General features: G+C 31.8%; 1 protein-coding gene across 1 annotated transcript in view; it reads right to left on the bottom strand.

Moving 5' to 3' along the window:
• Positions 1 to 258: 258 nt before the first annotated feature.
• LOC143063954 (vacuolar protein sorting-associated protein 52 homolog) overlaps positions 259 to 18,308 on the bottom strand; it is a 39,579-nt gene continuing 21,529 nt past the window's right edge. Inside the window, exons 14-19 of the mRNA XM_076236415.1 lie at positions 14,909 to 15,027; positions 14,107 to 14,230; positions 13,227 to 13,430; positions 7,404 to 7,581; positions 5,920 to 6,038; positions 259 to 1,041 (exon numbers count right to left, since the gene is read on the bottom strand). Coding sequence (XP_076092530.1) covers positions 895 to 1,041; positions 5,920 to 6,038; positions 7,404 to 7,581; positions 13,227 to 13,430; positions 14,107 to 14,230; positions 14,909 to 15,027 — 891 coding nt within the window. The 3' untranslated portion in view covers positions 259 to 894. The remainder of the gene's footprint in view (positions 1,042 to 5,919; positions 6,039 to 7,403; positions 7,582 to 13,226; positions 13,431 to 14,106; positions 14,231 to 14,908; positions 15,028 to 18,308) is intronic.

An 18,308-nucleotide genomic window follows, 5' to 3' on the forward strand; every position in this document is an offset into this window, starting at 1 on the left:
GGCCAACAATAAAAAAATCTAAGTACATTTTTAGATTCAGCATATCAAAGAACCCCAAGGATTCAATTTTTGTTAAAATCAAACTAAGTTTAATTTAGGACCCTTTGGACCTTAATGTAGACCAATTTGAAAACGGGACCAAAAGTTAAGAATCTACATACACAGTTAGATTCGGCGTATCAAAGAACCCCAATTATTCAATTTATTCAAATTATTCTTGCTACTTCATATACACATTTGTTAAAATAAAAAATAAAATAAATTTTCTCGTTTTTATTCATTTGACTTAATAAAACATAAATAATCCATTGTATTGCACATGACAAGTATATTCCTAATAACTCAACAAATCAATAAACAAATAAAAAAGGATCTTTTAATATCTTCAAAAAGAAATGAAATTTTAATGTTCTAATATAAGTTTCAGTACACTTTTACCTTTATTCTTAAATACATGCTATGCAACATTTATGAATATTATACTGCATATTATATTTGTATGAATGTATCTATTTTTACTCTTAAAATATTCTTAAAAGGAGACTTCATTCAATTTTTTATAAGAACTTTCTTTTAGAATATTTTATACAAATGAGCTTTCATTTCACAAACTTTGAAGCAGCAAGGCTTTCTTTTTTATGATTCACATTTAGCTGTTTGAACATTTATCAAAGTATAAGAAATGTTATTTTTATTTTGGCATCAATACTTTTTGGTTAATCGCAATTTCACACATCAAACAATTTACAACCACTGAACTTTTTTGAGCATGGACTTGTTTTTCCTTTAGAAAGTAGCCACTTGTGTTCACTTTAGTTCTATCAGATAAGATGCTTTCCCGTTTCAGATCACAGATATCAAATAGAATGCGTCAAACTTCTTATTAGATTCTCATCAGAAAGTAGGTTTGTATTTTTTAACTTCAACCATCACATGATGAATATTTATGAGTTCATTTCTAATCTGCATATTCCTAAATGGTCCTTGGGATAGAACTTTTTGGAATCTGTGATAGTATTGTATCAGCTGTGTCAATGCACCCTGAAAAGACAAAAAAAATGTTATTGAATGTGATATTTTAATACTTTTCTATAACACCAGTGTCTCGCCTACTTTTGCTGTTAATCGCAGACTCAACAAAATGAGGAAAAACATCAATAAAAATTTCCCTCTCGATACTGTCTTTTGATTGAAAGAAGCTTCCAAGTTTGGTAAAAAATCTAGGATAGTTTATGAATCTAATAAATGTTGTATAAACTTTAACTGCAGACTGTATGTAATGTTAACTGGAAGAAAAACTAAGTCCATTGATAAGTAAAATACGGAAAAAGTGAATTTTTTTTTTTACAAAATTTACTTCTGAATAATATCTTATGATCAGAAACAAGCTTCTGTCTAAGTTTGGTAGAAATCCAGGATAGTTTAAGAACATTATAAAAATTTTAAAAACTTAAACCACAGAGTGAATGTTTTGTTTCTGGCAAAAAAAACTAAGTCCATTTATAAGTAAAATACGGAAAAGTGGAAATTTATTTTTACAAAATTTTCTTCTTGATACTATCTTATGATTAGAAACAAGCTTCTGTCCAAGTTTGGTACAAATCAAGGATAGTTTATGAAAGTTATTAAAATTTTAAAAACTTTAACCACAGAGTGAATGTAATGTTTCCTCGCAGAAAAACTAAGTCCATTTATAAGTAAAATACGGAAAAGTGGAAATTTATTTTTACAAAATATTCTTCTTGATACTATCTTATGATCATAAACAAGCTTCTGTCCAAGTTTGGTACAAATCAAGGATAGTTTATGAAAGTTATTAAAATTTTTAAAACTTTAACCACAGAGTGAATGTAATGTTTCCTCGCAGAAAAACAAAGTCCATTTATAAGTAAAATACGGAAAAAATGGAATTTTATTTTTACAAAATTTACTTCTAGATACTTTCTTATGATCATAAACAAGCTTCTGTCCAAGTTTGGTAGAAATTCAGTATAGTTTAAGAAAGTTATTAAAATTTCAAAAACTTTAACCACAGAGTGAATATTTGTGGACGCCGCCGCCGACGGAATGTAGGATCGCTTAGTCTCGCTTTTTCGACTAAAGTCGAAGGCTCGACAAAAATGGGTGTATTTTTTGTGAGGCCCGGGTTTGCATGTCTGACGGGAATGACTGTTTTGCCGAACTGATATACTGAATACTTTTTTCAAGACCAGACTGCAACCTGACTGCTGAGTGTGGCCTTTATGTCTCCATTTGTTGACTGTCATTCATGAATTCGTTGTCATTTCAGACCCATTCGTAGCCTTTGGTTGATTTGGAACCCCTCACCTCCCTTAATTTTGTTGGAACAAACATTTGGATAAAAATTGCTTGTTTGACTTTTTTAACTCGTGTCGATCGTATTGTAAATTTCATCGAATAGGCCGGTGTGTTTCTGTTTACAACAAGAAATCTGTGAGGTTATGCTAACTTAACATACAACAAACAAGAATTTTCCAAGTCTATTTTTTACTGACAAGTCCCAAATCAAATATATCAGTACATAGCTGCTTTGGATCCATACTATCATTTAATGATAGACAATCAATAGGGAGAGTACAGCATAAAAAATGTCCAACCCTTACACTTTACAGCAACTATAGAATATACCTGCCCCACACCAGGAACCGTTTAGAAAGTGCATTTTACACTTATTTTATGTTTTAAGCCCAAAAAAGGTCCCAAAAACTTAGCCCCCTTTTCCAAATTCCTGGATCCGCCCCAGATTATTACGCTTTTATAGGTCTGACAATGCATCTATTTTTCTGGAAACAGTATCAAACTACATCATCGTTTTTTTACATGTACAACAAACTGAAATTAATCAACTACATGCAGTAACCAGGTGCTCCGCAGGGCGCAGCTTTATACGACCGCAGAGGTCGAACCCTGAACAGTTGGGGCAAGTATGGACAAAACATTCAAGCGTGATACAGCTCTGAATTTGGATTTTAGATCAAATTTTTGACATTACATGGTGTTTTTTTACACAAAACAAATGTCAAGATTTTACAAATTTTACAATTAAAGATTTCTTCTTCAAACTTTTTAAATCTAAAATTAAATAGTTGACACAGCATGGGTTTCTGACACAGAATGAATGTGGTCTAATGAACTTAAAAGTTTGTTTTTGCCTTTTAGCAATTCACTATGCTGTTGAATATTAATCCTCTCAAAAAAATGTTTGAAGAAATTTTCTTTTTATTTATGAAATCTGAAATGAGAAAAATTTACCCCCCCCCCCTTTTTTCACATCCCCGTTTCCCTTTTTTCCAAAACTGATATCAAGACAAATTTCTAATGGAGTTTGCAACAATAACTACTCTTTTAAATACATCATAAAATATTAAAATGTAAAATAAAGTGCTTGTTATCACTGAATGGTAAAGATTGGTTGGTAGTAAAAGTGAATATACATTGTTTATTGTATAAAACAATAAAAAAAACTTCATCAGCAACATTTTATATTGGCAAATTTCCAATGAAGTTATTTACATAAAGTTATTGGCAAATAAAAATAGAAAATGACATCATAGTCATGTCTGTCAAATGTCCAACATACATTATCCAAAAACATTTTAGATAAGATAAGGAAAAACAGCTTCATCAGCAACATTTTATATTGGCAAATTTCCAATGAAGTTATTTACATAAAGTTATTGGCAAATAAAAATAGAAAATGACATCATAGTCATGTCTGGCAAATTTCCAACATATATTATCAACTACTATTCTATACAAAGAAAGATAACTCCAATTGAAAATTAATTGCTATTGCACAATATTGTGCAATTAGATATTTCTTGCTATTGTGCAATACTGTGCAATTGAAAATTTCTTGCTATTGCACAATACTTGATATGGAATCCTGATTTGGACCAACTTGAAAACTGGGCCCATAATCAAAAATCAAAGTACATATTTAGATAAAGCATATCAAATAAGCCCAAGAATTTAATTTTTGTTAAAATCAAACTTAGTTTAATTTTGGACCCTTTGGACCTTAATGTAGACCAATTTGAAAACTGGACCAAAAATTAAGAATCTACATACACAGTTAGATTTGGCATATCAAAGAACCCATTTATTCAATTTTTGATGAAATCAAACAAAGTTTAATTTTGGACCCCCATTTGGAGCAACTTGAAAACTAGGCCAATAATTAAAAATCTAAGTACATTTTTAAATTCAGCATATCAAAGAACCCCAAGGATTCAATTTTTGTTAAAATCAAACTAAGTTTAATTTTGGACCCTTTGGATCTTAATGTAGACCAATTTGAAAACGGGACCAAAATTTAAGAATCTACATACATAGTTAGATTCGGCATATCAAAGAACCCCAATTATTCAATTTTTGATGAAATCACACAAAGTTCAATTTTGGACCCTTTGGGCCCCTTATTCCTAAACTGTAAGGACCAAAACTCCAAAAATCAAACCCAACCTTCCTTTTATGGTCATAAACCTTGTGTTTAAATTTCATAGATTTCTATTTACTTATACTAAAGTTATGGTGCAAAAACCAAAAATAATGCTTATTTGGGCCCCTTTTTGGCCCCTAGTTCATAAACTGTTGTGACCTCAACTCCAAAAATCAATCCCAAACTTCCTTTTGTGGTCATAAACCTTGTGTTAAAATTTCATTGATTTCTATTTACTTTAACTAAAGTTATTGTGCGAAAACCAAGAATAATGCTTATTTGGGCCCCTTTTTGGCCCCTAGTTCATAAACTGTTGTGACCTCAACTCCAAAAATCAATCCCAAACTTTCTTTTGTGGTCATAAACCTTGTGTTAAAATTTCATTGATTTCTATTTACTTTAACTAAAGTTATTGTGCGAAAACCAAGAATAATGCTTATTTGGGCCCTTTTTTGGCCCCTAATTCCTAAACTGTTGGAACCAAAACTCCCAAAATCAATCCCAACCTTTCTTTTGTGGTCATAAACCTTATGTCAAAATTTCATAGATTTCTATTTACTTAAACTAAAGTTATAGTGCGAAAACCAAGAAAATGCTTATTTGGGCCCTTTTTGGCCCCTAATTCCCAAAATGTTGGGACTAAAACTCCCAAAATCAATCCCAACCTTCCTTTTGTGGTCATAAACCTTGTGTTAAAATTTCATAGATTTATATTCACTTTTACTAAAGTTAGAGTGCGAAAACTAAAAGTATTCGGACGACGACGACGCCGACGACGACGACAACGACGACGACGACGCCGATGCCAACGTGATAGCAATATACGACGAAAAATTTTTCAAATTTTGCGGTCGTATAAAAAGTATCAGCCAGTTAGTTGTCTCTTCAATTAGTAAAAAGACTAAGAATATAACCTTGAATCTCATAAGGACAGTTAAAGCTTAACTGTGGAAATCTTTATGGGGGATTATGGCCATTCATGTTTTATAAAAATTTCCCATATGTGCAAGTCCTTTTATTTATTTTCTGCATATCAAAATATTTCTTGTTTCACAATGAACGGAATGTGAGGGATATAAAATAGTGTTTATTTGGTTTGGCCTATCTTGCAATGTGTTAAGAAATTGTTACATTTTCTTGGCTATTCACTAGGCCACAGCAGACTTCTTTTCCCCTTTGGTAACAGAGATTCGTGATTTCTTCCAAAAATTGTGTTATTTAATTTCAATACTAATAATAAAGTCCCCACTGTCTTGTTTATATTAAGACTGAAATTAAATTATTCAAGATGATATCAATTGATATCAAATGTTCACTCTTTATGAAACCTATCAACAAATGTCTCCTAAAGCTTTGCACAATAAATAATGTGTGTAACCTTGATCTTCAAAGAGCAGATTCCCTCTGGAAATCAGTATCAATATAAAATAACAATAAACTATAGTGTATCTATCTACTTGTAATATCTGTGTTCCATTTTTGAAGTTAGTAAATGCCCTCATCACTTCTCCATTTATCATTTCTAATGCCCTCTTCCAGTCATTGTTAAATCCTCTCACTATCTGTTGTACCCTTTCTGTAAAATAAACATAACTATAATGCACAAGATAAATAGCAATAGATATTAGAAATAAAGCAGTCAAAACATTTATAAGTGATTCACAAAATTTTGTAATTACTTAGGTTGTTTTTTTAAATTAGGATCTTTCTTCATTTTTAGGTATTAAAGGAGTAGGTCCGGTAAGGCCCCTTTTTGGCCCAAAAATATAACAGTTTTACAAAATTGTTAAAATGTAAACTTTTAGTTATTCATTGGACAGTTGAATGTTTCTGCTACATAAATATGGGCTGTTTTTGACAATACAATGCACATATATCGGGTTGTAGCACCATTAATTCATGCTAAATTACTGAAATCTTCAAAATTCTATCATTTTAGTTAAATTTTAGACGGTTTCCGTGTAAAACGAAAGTGGCCGCATTCGTGTTCATCCTTAATATTGCAATGTAAGTTGTATTTTATGATAATACATAACATATATAAAGGTTTTGGATGAACACGGATGCGGCCACTTTCATTTTTGACAAAAACAATCTGAAAAGTGACGTTTTTTGGCATATTTGAGAGATTTTTCATATTTGAGCTTCAATCGGATCGTTTTTAATGACTTAATCAGTTAAAATCTTTCACATAAACTAATTGAATTAAGTGAAATAGACACTTAAGTGTTTAAAAAGTGGTCAAAATCTTTCTTCAGATGAAACTGAAATTTGAAGCCAAAATGAGTCCTTACCGGACCTACTCCTTTGCCTTGATGTTATACAAAAATTTAAATACATGGTAGCTGAGAAAAAATATACATGACCTTTCTTCTGAAATCTTATAAATTCTTTTGATGTTCAATGTGGTTCTTTAGAAAAATATATCTTTCTTTTATCATTAATTCAATTTAAGAGCGACCTTCAAGCCCTGAGGAAAATTAGTGTTGAGAGAAGGGGAACAGATAAAAAGACCACCAGGACTCATTTGAAGCACAAATGTCAATAAATGTTACATGTAAATATAAGTGTTATTAAATCTGCTATATTTCTCCATTATCTAATAAATACTTACAATTTAAATTAACGTTTATTGATATTTGTGCAAATCAGTCCAATTGCTTTCTCAATATGTTTTTTAAAACTTATATACGTATCATAAAGGCTGTTTCAAAAAATACAATGTATCCCCCCCCCCCCCCCCACCTCCAGAGAAGGCAATGTTTTTAAAAATTTTGTGGTTGGTTTTATTTGAAATACCAAAATGCAACGAGAGTGTTGTTCTAAAAAAAAAAATTCCTATGGGTGGTGGGGGTTAAAAAAAAGTCCCATCCCTGGGGAGGACATAGTATTTTTTCTGGAACATCCCTAAGCAGTTTTACTTATCATATCAATGACTTACTTTCATCACATTTAATAGATTCAGCCCCTCCTCTTTCCATCTGTACTTCACAATCTTTAACAAACATAATCATTCCACCAAAGTATGGTGATAATATCTCTTCTATAAACTCTCCTGTTCTTGCAGTCAGTAATTCTTTAAAACTTTCAGTCTCTTTTGAGTCTTCAGTAGTCCTTTCCTACAAAAAACATTAAATTTTATCATATAAATGACATCTGTTGCAGAAATTTATAATAATTCAATCTATAAAAATGACATTACATTGTAAATAATATATCTTAATCATATTAAGTAAAAGATCTGCTCAAAATCTTAAGGCTTTAAAAAAACTCCATATAAGGCCAACTAAAATTAATAAGTAGATTTTCATCCAAATTTTTGAAAAAAATGGGGCGGGTGGGAGGATTTTATTTTTTAAATTTTATTTCGTATGAAACCTCTTACAACGTGTCCTTCATATATGCAGGTGTAATAATGATCTTCTATCATGTATAAGGAATCATACATAATTTTTCAAATTCTTTAATAAATAACTCTGATTGGTAACCACTGTTCTACATGTAATTGCCATTTTTATACGACCGCAAAATTTGAAAAATTTTTCGTCGTATATTGCTATCACGTTGGCGTCGTCGGCGTCGTCCGAATACTTTTAGTTTTCGCACTCTAACTTTAGTAAAAGTGAATAGAAATCAATGAAATTTTAACACAAGGTTTATGACCACAAAAGGAAGGTTGGGATTGATTTTGGGAGTTTTGGTCCCAACATTTTAGGAATTAGGGGCCAAAAAGGGCCCAAATATGCATTTTCTTGGTTTTCGCACTATAACTTTAGTATAAGTAAATAGAAATCACTGAAATTTTAACACAAGGTTTATGACCACAAAAGGAAGGTCGGGATTGATTTTTGGAGTTGAGGTAACAACAGTTTATGAATTAGGGGCCAAAAAGGGGCCCAAATAAGCATTATTTTTGGTTTTTGCACCATAACTTTAGTATAAGTAAATAGAAATCTATGAAATTTAAATACAAGGTTTATGACCATAAAAGGAAGGTTGGGTTTGATTTTGGGAGTTTTGGTCCTAACAGTTTAGGAATAAGGGGCCCAAAGGGTCCAAAATTGAACTTTGTGTGATTTCATCAAAAATTGAATAATTGGGGTTCTTTGATATGCCGAATCTAACTATGTATGTAGATTCTTAATTTTTGGTCCCGTTTTCAAATTGGTCTACATTAAGGTCCAAAGGGTCCAAAATTAAACTTAGTTTGATTTTAACAAAAATTGAATCCTTGGGGTTCTTTGATATGCTGAATTTAAAAATGTACTTAGATTTTTAATTATTGGCCTAGTTTTCAAGTTGGTCCAAATGGGGGTCCAAAATTAAACTTTGTTTGATTTCATCAAAAATTGAATAAATGGGTTCTTTGATATGCCAAATCTAACTGTGTATGTAGATTCTTAATTTTTGGTCCATTTTTCAAATTGGTCTACATTAAGGTCCAAAGGGTCCAAAATTAAACTAAGTTTGATTTTAACAAAAATTAAATTCTTGGGCTTATTTGATATGCTTTATCTAAATATGTACTTTGATTTTTGATTATGGGCCCAGTTTTCAAGTTGGTCCAAATCAGGATTCCATATCAAGTATTGTGCAATAGCAAGAAATTTTCAATTGCACAGTATTGCACAATAGCAAGAAATATCTAATTGCACAATATTGTGCAATAGCAATTAATTTTCAATTGGAGTTATCTTTCTTTGTATAGAATAGTAGTTGATAATATATGTTGGAAATTTGCCAGACATGACTATGATGTCATTTTCTATTTTTATTTGCCAATAACTTTATGTAAATAACTTCATTGGAAATTTGCCAATATAAAATGTTGCTGATGAAGCTTTTTTTCCTTATCTTATCTAAAATGTTTTTAGATAATGTATGTTGGACATTTGCCAGACATGACTATGATGTCATTTTCTATTTTTATTTGCCAATAACTTTATGTAAATAACTTCATTGGAAATTTGCCAATATAAAATGTTGCTGATGAAGTTTTTTTTATTGTTTTATACAATAAACAATGTATATTCACTTTTACTACCAACCAATCTTTACCATTCAGTGATAACAAGCACTTTATTTTACATTTTAATATTTTATGATGTATTTAAAAGAGTAGTTATTGTTGCAAACTCCATTAGAAATTTGAATTGATATCAGTTTTGGAGAAAGGGAAACGGGGATGTGAAAAAAAGGGGGGGGGGGGTTTAAATTTTTCTCATTTCAGATTTCATAAATAAAAAGAAAATTTCTTCAAACATTTTTTTGAGAGGATTAATATTCAACAGCATAGTGAATTGCTCAAAGGCAAAAAAAAACTTTTAAGTTCATTAGACCACATTCATTCTGTGTCAGAAACCTATGCTGTGTCAACTATTTAATTTTAGATTTAAAAAGTTTGAAGAAGAAATCTTTAATTGATTTGTAAAATCTTGACATTTGTTTTGTGTAAAAAAAACCCATGTAATGTCAAAAATTTGATCACAATCCAAATTCAGAGCTGTATCACGCTTGAATGTTTTGTCCATACTTGCCCCAACTGTTCAGGGTTCGACCTCTGCGGTCGTATAAAGCTGCGCCCTGCGGAGCACCTGGTTGAAATCTATTTTATAGTAAACAGCAAAAAAAGCCATTTTTGAAATCTATTTTATAGTAAACAGCAAAAAAATTCAGAAGTGCTCTCTCTAGTTTGACTTCCTATGTACACCAAATTTATTTTGATTTCAACAAGCGATGGTTTGTAGCCTCCCTTTTAAAATGAAGCAAATGCATTGGGAGGCAACACAAGTATTACGAGAACAGAATAAAATGAAAACTCAAAAAGTATTGAAAATAATAGGGTTGGTGCTTATGCAAGATGCAAATTTAATTAAAAACCAATTGTTCAGAGAACAATTGAAAGTCTTTCCACACCAAAGAAATTTGGATAAGAAGATAGTTTCTTCATACTGATGCCATTAATAATGGTTTAATTATATTTTTGAGTGATATAAGGGAGATAATATGCTACTTCCGGTGAAATGAATATCACTTCCGGTCTCATATGAGAGCTTTTTTCACACTGATTCCAAAAATATATAGTTTCTATATACTTTTGTATGTAGAATGGGAGATAATTGGCCACTTCCGGTTTGTTGGAAGTCATTTTTAGTCGTCAGTTATCAGTTTATGTATCTATATGACGAAATATAGGGATTCTGAGTACTTTTATATGTAAAAAATTGCAAAAAAAACTACTTCCGGTTTTCCCAAGGTCACTTCCGGTAGTCATTTTTCAAGGTCATTTGTCACCTAATCTTTTGTAAAAGGTCAAATGCCTTTATATTGAACTTAGTTGAAGTTATAATCAAATAACCTCATATCAAGACATTTCAGGGGCACCAACTCCTATAAGATGCCATTAAATTGTATAAGACTAAATGTAGCATATCTTCATTACAATAAAGCAGACATTTTGCACTTGTTCTTTTATATGTATCTTTCAAAGTGTCTGAGAAAATGCAAAAACAAGCAAAAGTCACAATTGAGAACTTGACCTTGACCTTTGACCTTGACCTCATTTTCTAAGTTAGGACCTAAGGGCCCACATAAAAACATTCCAGGGTTATACGGTTAACTGTTTATGAGTTAAAAAAACATATCGACAAATTTATTTTGTAAAGGTTGATAACTCCTATAAAATTTCATCGAATCGATTCGATCCAAATTAGCCAAAAATTTCTGAGGATGTAAAGAACAATTTGTAAAAGGAATTTTGTCGCTATCTTTTTTTTTTATGAAGGAGATGCACACAGATGATAAACAGTGAATAGGGAGATAACTCTTACAAAGAAAATGGTTCGCCTTAGCAGGGTGAAATTTAAAAGCGCATAAACTATATGATACCATATGAGAAATATCTAAGCGACATATTGCGAAACAAACATTTAACGCAAGAAAAAAATTTGGCGGAAGAAAAAAATAATAATAATAATCAGAAGAAATACAATAAGTCTTTCCACAGAAAAGTGGAAAGACTTAATTAAGATTGAGGACTGTGGATACAATGTAAAACATGATCGAAATTTGCAAAAAAAGAAGTTGTTAAAATGTTTAATGACTCTATCATTCTGTCGAGGTTATTGGCACAGAGGGTTTTTTCTGTTTGACAACAAAAAGTGACAGCCATGTACAAATCTAAGGGCTTGCTGCATTGTATCATAAATCTAATTTAAAGTACGTATTTTTGGCGACTTTTTGAACTCAATATGAGTCATAAATCTAACAAGTTCGTGCTTGTGTCAATTTCTTTGAACCAGTCATGGTAATGTACCAATTTGTTCCACGATTCTCGCGCATTGGATATCGTTCACAGTCCAAATTTCCTGACACAAAGTCATTCCATAAATAAAAAATCCAGAAATATGAGACATACCGCGATTTGCGTTCTTAGACACAGTGTCGTTTTTACTAGTTACTCTTCTCGTTATTAATCTCTATTCTCGGTAGATTATGTTGTCATCCTAGGGCAGCAGAACATGTCGACTTAATAATTTTGGATAGATTACTCTAAGAAACATACATTTTGTGTATGAAAACCGAATTTGAAACAGGAAGTTTGGAATGAAACGAAATTATCAACGATTTCCGGTAACGGAAATGAACAAACTCCGAAAATCGTATTTTTTTTTAAATAAAAAAAATCGGGGCGGGACGATTTCAGAGGGGCGGGCGGGGATGAAAATCTATCAATTAATTTTAATTGGCCTAACTGTGATTTTCAACAATTTATCAAAGTCCAAAGCCAGTAATTTGGGCGCAAATTAGCGAATCGGAATTTTACATAAATTTGATCTGTAACTCATCATGGTTACCTCATACACCAAAAATCAGCCTAATATCTGAAGGAATTTAGAAAAAAAGTCTGAATACCTGTGATTTTCAACAATTTATCAAAGGTCAAAGCCCGTAAATTCAGCAAATCTTAGCGGAGCGAAACGAACCTCAAACTTGATCTGTTACTTATCACAGTTAACTCACATACAAAAAATTAGCCAAATACCTGAAGGTGTTCAGAAAAAAGGTCCGTAAACTGTGATTTTCAACAATTTATCGAAATTCAAAGCCAATAATTTCGGCAAAACGCAGTGGAGCAGAACGAAACTCAAACTTGATCTGTAACTCATCATGGTTAACTCACAAACCAAACATCAGCCCAATATCTGAAGGCGTTTAGAATAAAAGTCTGTATAACTGTGATTTTCAACAATTTATTAAAGTCCAAAGCCTGTAATTTTGGCCAAAATTAGAGGAGAGGAACAAAACTTATACTTGATCTGTAACTCATCATGTTTAACTGACATACCAAAATTCTGCTCAATATCTGAAGGCGTTTAGAAAAAAACCAACGTATAATGGTTTGTTGTGGAATGACGGAATGACAGAATGACTGACTGACAGATTGACGGAATGACAGAATGACAGAATGACTGAATGACAGATTGATGGAATGACAGAATGACGGACAAGGGTAAAACTTTAATGCCCTGACAACTTTGTTGCAGGGCCATAATTTGTTTCGGGGCCATAAAAATTATGGCAGGAGGAGTTAACGACAACAGACCAAAATTATCTTATATATTTCAGTACTTTTTTCTAGATAGTCTTGTTTATAAAAGATATTTTAGTTATCCAATCCTATAGTCAAGTTAACCTTATTTTGAAGAAACCTGAAGAAATGTACACAAAACTGATATACAATATTTAGAAATATAAAGATTACCATCAGGACTCCTAACAGCATATCATAATTGTTTATCAAACAAATCAGCTGTTCTTTTCTGTGGGGGAATTCTGCTGCTATTTTTAGAATAAAATTTTCTACTTCTGTCTGCAGCTGACTGAGAAGATGATATACCCTTTCATCAGGAAAAGACTGGTTAATTCCAACAATTGCTGCTGAAAATTCTGCATATCTCCTTGTTATCTAAAATACAGAGAATGAATGAAAAGGCAACAAAAATTTAATATAAAAAGATGTGGTTTGATTGCCAATGAGGCATCTCTCCACAATAGACCAAATTACACAGAAAAAAACAATTATCGGTCATCATACAGCCTTCAACATTGAGCAAATATCATACCACTGTTAGTACGTTGCATATGCAGTTGCTCTCAGCCAATGAAATAGCAAGATTTTTGAGACTAGTGGGATATATTTATGGCATTGCCTTAAGAGTTTTGTTGACTCTTATCTATAATTTGCAAGTTTTGGAGGTCAAGTTTTCAATCTCTGACTGGGTCAATACAAAAACTTCTTAAATTGACCTATGCAGCTTATCTGTTATATATGTATTAAAGCGCCCAGAATTATAATGTAAGAACCAACACTGAAACGCTCAGGGTCAGCATAATATGTCTAAGATGCATGACATGTCTTCCTGTTGACTCTCATCGTGTGAAACAGCATGTAAAAATCTAGCTCAGCATGCAAGTCTAGTACAAGGAAGGGTTCATTTTCATATCATATTAACATGATTTTCCCTTACATTGTGTTTATGTCACACTATTATGTTTATATCTATAAAGCTGAATAGTTAGTTAAAAAGTATTCCCTCTTATTTTCGTGTAATTTTGTGTATTTGTCTATTCATATTACTTACATAATGAGGTCGAACATCTATATGTCCCAGCTTTGATGGATCAACTGCCCTAATACTCTGTGTATTCATTTCTAAAATCAGCTGAAATCTAGGCCACATCACATGAACTAATGCATCCCAATACCTTAAAAGTAAAATAATTTGATGGAATGTTATCATTAAAGTGATGCAAAAATCTTTAACAACTTTAAAACAATGGCAATTCCATTCTTTTGATCACAGATAAAAAAAAACCTCTTACTAACTGTTTGAGTAATTTTGCATTCATCATATGGACATACAGGTACAACTGTAAATTATAGACACACAATGTCTAAATGGCTCTGTTAAGACTTGTAATAAGAAAAATCTTACCAACTCAATAACAAGGTTCTTAAAACTGACTTGTACATGATTTTGTGAAAAAGTACACAGAATTTGGAAATTTAAGGTGTTTTTTTGAACAGGCAAATATAGAGCATATGGAAGTACCAACTTAGTAATTTACCATCGAGTCTATCTATATGAACAACATATCTCATGTGAAAATTTATTTGGTATTTTCATGTGGTCAATATTTCTAACTCACAAATATGTATCAGGATTTGAAAATTTATGCTATCTTTTGTCTGTAATAATCATGAAATTGAAATTACTTATTGTTTAGACTTTGCACATGCATATCAGTTATCTTAACATAAAAATCTCCTCATTTTTTAAATACTACAATTTTACAGTCAAACAGGGCACTTGGCTTGCCTTCCCCTTCCCAAACAAATAGTTAACTACTCACTATATGTGAAACTACCAATGTTTACCTTACCTATCTATTGCAGGTACCCCTCGTTTGTTCATCATTGATTTATACCTATATACTATATGTATACATAGAAATATAGCTATAGAATCAAAACAGTCAGCAGTGTATTCTTCCATCTTCGACTGTAATGTAATAAATAAAATGTAATTAATGAGACTTTTTTTGCTTCATTTTGCATGTTTATAGCGGTTTATTGTTTTATAATTTGTTGTATTTTTATTTGTTTTCTTTTAGAACAAAGATTATCATTGTATAATCTTAGTGATAAATGTATTAAAGTTGTATAATCAAAGTGCTGGATAGCACCTCTGGAAAGTTTGCAACTATATATGTGTATTATTTCAAATAGGTCATGTAGGTTATAGACGTGTATTATTTCAAATATGTATTTAAACACAGTTTTGATTTTTCAAACTAAACTATTGTCTTGCCAGCAATTTCCAAAATTCACTTTTTAGGCCCCATTTATGGGAATTATGTTTTCTGGTCTGTGTTTCCGTTCGACCGTCCGTTCATTCATCTGTCTGTCCCATTCAGGTTAAAGTTTTTGGTCGAGGTAGTTTTTGATGAAGTTGAAGTCCAATCAATTTGAAACTTAGTACACACTAGAAAACATCCGTGATATCTTGGGTCTGTGACTGAATTAAAGTATATAACTATGCGTCAGCCTTATTTTAGTATTTGGATTGTCATCTGATAAAGTCATGCAGTATATAAGATGTACAGTTTTCTCTGCTTTCAAAATCTTTCTGTTTGAATCCGTCAACTTGGATCTTATCAATTATTGGTAATATTAATTACTGCTGACAAATTGGACCTCATTATTTTAGTATTACAGATGTTCCCTATGATTTAATCTTTCTAAATTAAATGCCAAATTACAGTTTTTGCTCCATTTTCACGGTCCACTGAACATAGAAAATGATAGTGCAGATAGGGCATGCGTGTACTATGGACACATTCTTGTTTATACTTCTAAATCTTAAGACCGTTTTAATTTCACCTGATAAACGTATAACAGAAGAAAGCTACAAGTCGAACTTATATATAAGGGTATATATACTTGATAGGGTATACTGAAAATTTCACCCCTTTACACCTAGAATGGTAAAAGTGACGCCAACAAAATTCAAGCTTGACTTGTGTTTTGTGGTTATAAGCATTGCGTATAAGTTTCATAAAATTTGGTTCAGGCAAACTAAAGAAAGAAAACAGAAATCAAGTTTGGGATGTATGGATGTACGTACAAGTAAGGGACGTACATACTTATAGAAAAAGACAAGGATACAACTCATTATGGTGGGGGCATAACAATAGTAGTATCTATGACCTCAGGAATAAAAAGTTTACATACACTAGATTCATACAATGTTGATCTGAGGTGCTTATAACCCTACAACACGTTTTAGTTTCTGCTGTGTAATCACCATTGAGGCAATGTTATTTGAATTTTTTGTTTTGAGTCATTTATTTGATATACTAGTAATCATTGCATCAGTCTAGGACGACACATTGTTAATTATACATGTAGGTCAATCTTAAAGAATTTTACTGCCCCAGGAATAAAGGGTGAGGATAAAAAGTTCTGGATCCGCTACTGCATTGTTAAGCACTAAGAAAGTCATTTTGCTAGTACATGGAAAAATGTTATTAAATCATTTTTTACAGCACTTGTCTTTAGCTTGATCTCAATTTTGATACACTGAACTGTAATATTCTAAGAAGTAGATGATGACTCGGTTGCTTTTAAATTATACGGATGCTAGTATGATACTTATTGTCATTAAAACGTTTTTTCTGATGTCTGTTGTCAGTTTGATGCACTTGAGCATGCTGAACAAGTGAAGGTCCTTATATCCACATTGGAATGTGAAACAGTTAGTATTCAAATAACAGAAGTTTTCAAATGAAGTTTGCTGGGAACAGTATATCTAACATAATAATATATATGTTCCTGATGTTTGGCATCAAAACTTTCAGATCGATGTCAGTTTTGACAAAAACAATGCACTTTTCTATTAAAGCCGGTATTTACCTTATTTACATGTTCTTGACGATTATTTTATATTCTATCACCTGTGTATTGTTAAATAAATCAAACCATTATCACTTGTCAATTATCCGACAACTTGGTCAAATATCAACTTGCGCATACCGGACTCTTTCGATATTTTCGGGAATTTACTTATTCAATAATAAACAGTTGTAAAAATCGTACATGGTAAAAAATAGTGCGGGAAAATGTTCATTCATGAAATATTCATGAATGAATCGCTTCCTCGCGTAGATTTCTTTTGATTTTCTTCAGCCAATGGCCGATCCGCAAAGTAGTTTTGTGACACTTATTTGCAAAATGAAGTTAAATTCATCTGAATTGTCGGTAAACATTTATTCCTTTTTTATTCAAGCTGTAATCTTTTCAAAAGAGTAGCAACTCAAAATATCCAAGAACCAGAATTCGAACACTAGTACTACATTATCTTGGAGCAGAACATTGCGATAGTCTGTCTCACTGGAAGTTCAGGCCGACGCCTATGGAAAGTAGCTATAGCAAGCTATAGCAAACTTTCCAAAAATCAAATATGTAAAAATGTTGTTTGCTTATAGTTGACATGTGTTTGGTTATTTATAGTAAGGTCGGTTAGATTTGGATACTGAGTTCATGCACAAGTGAACTCCGGTGGTTTAAAGTAATTCCAGCCATAGCAGTCAATGTGTACAATAGCATTTGAGTGCACTTGTGTCTGCAAGTGGCATCTCCCCTGTGAGAGTTTGTGGTTAATTGATAAATATTTTATGTTTGTTTGAGTTTACAAATTAGAATTTAAATTTTGGAACTAGTCAACACTGTCAGAATATAAAACGGTTTTCAACAAATAGCAAGAGTAGTAGGAACTGCTCCTCCTTCTAGAGTACCAGATTAGTATATTGCATACATAGATATTTTATTTAAAATGAGGGGGGGTGTGTGTTGCTTTTGTCTTTGTTTTCTATGTCGAAATTGAACCAGGGCTTCCAAAATATCTTTGAGCCAGCCGGATTTAAATTAAATTTAAGATGTCCGGAACATATGACCATTTTGGAAGCCATGAGGTGAACCCATGCTATTTTATTTTTTAATGTCTGTGTTGTTTTTAAGGATAAAAGTCTTGCACTTACACTATATCCAGAAAAATATCCTTGTAGATCCTGTAATAGCTTTTAAAACTAGAGGCTCTTAAGAGCCTGTGTCCCTCACCTTGGTCTATGTGAATATTAAACAAAGCACACAGATGGATTCAAGACAAAATTGTGTTTTGGTGATGGTGATGTGTTTGTAGATCTTACTTTACTGAACATTCTTGCTACTTACAATTTTTTCTATCTATAATAAACTTGGCCCTTTAGTTACAGAGAAAAATAT

Source organism: Mytilus galloprovincialis, chromosome 2, assembly GCF_965363235.1.
Source record: "Mytilus galloprovincialis chromosome 2, xbMytGall1.hap1.1, whole genome shotgun sequence".
Taxonomy (NCBI): domain Eukaryota; kingdom Metazoa; phylum Mollusca; class Bivalvia; order Mytilida; family Mytilidae; genus Mytilus; species Mytilus galloprovincialis.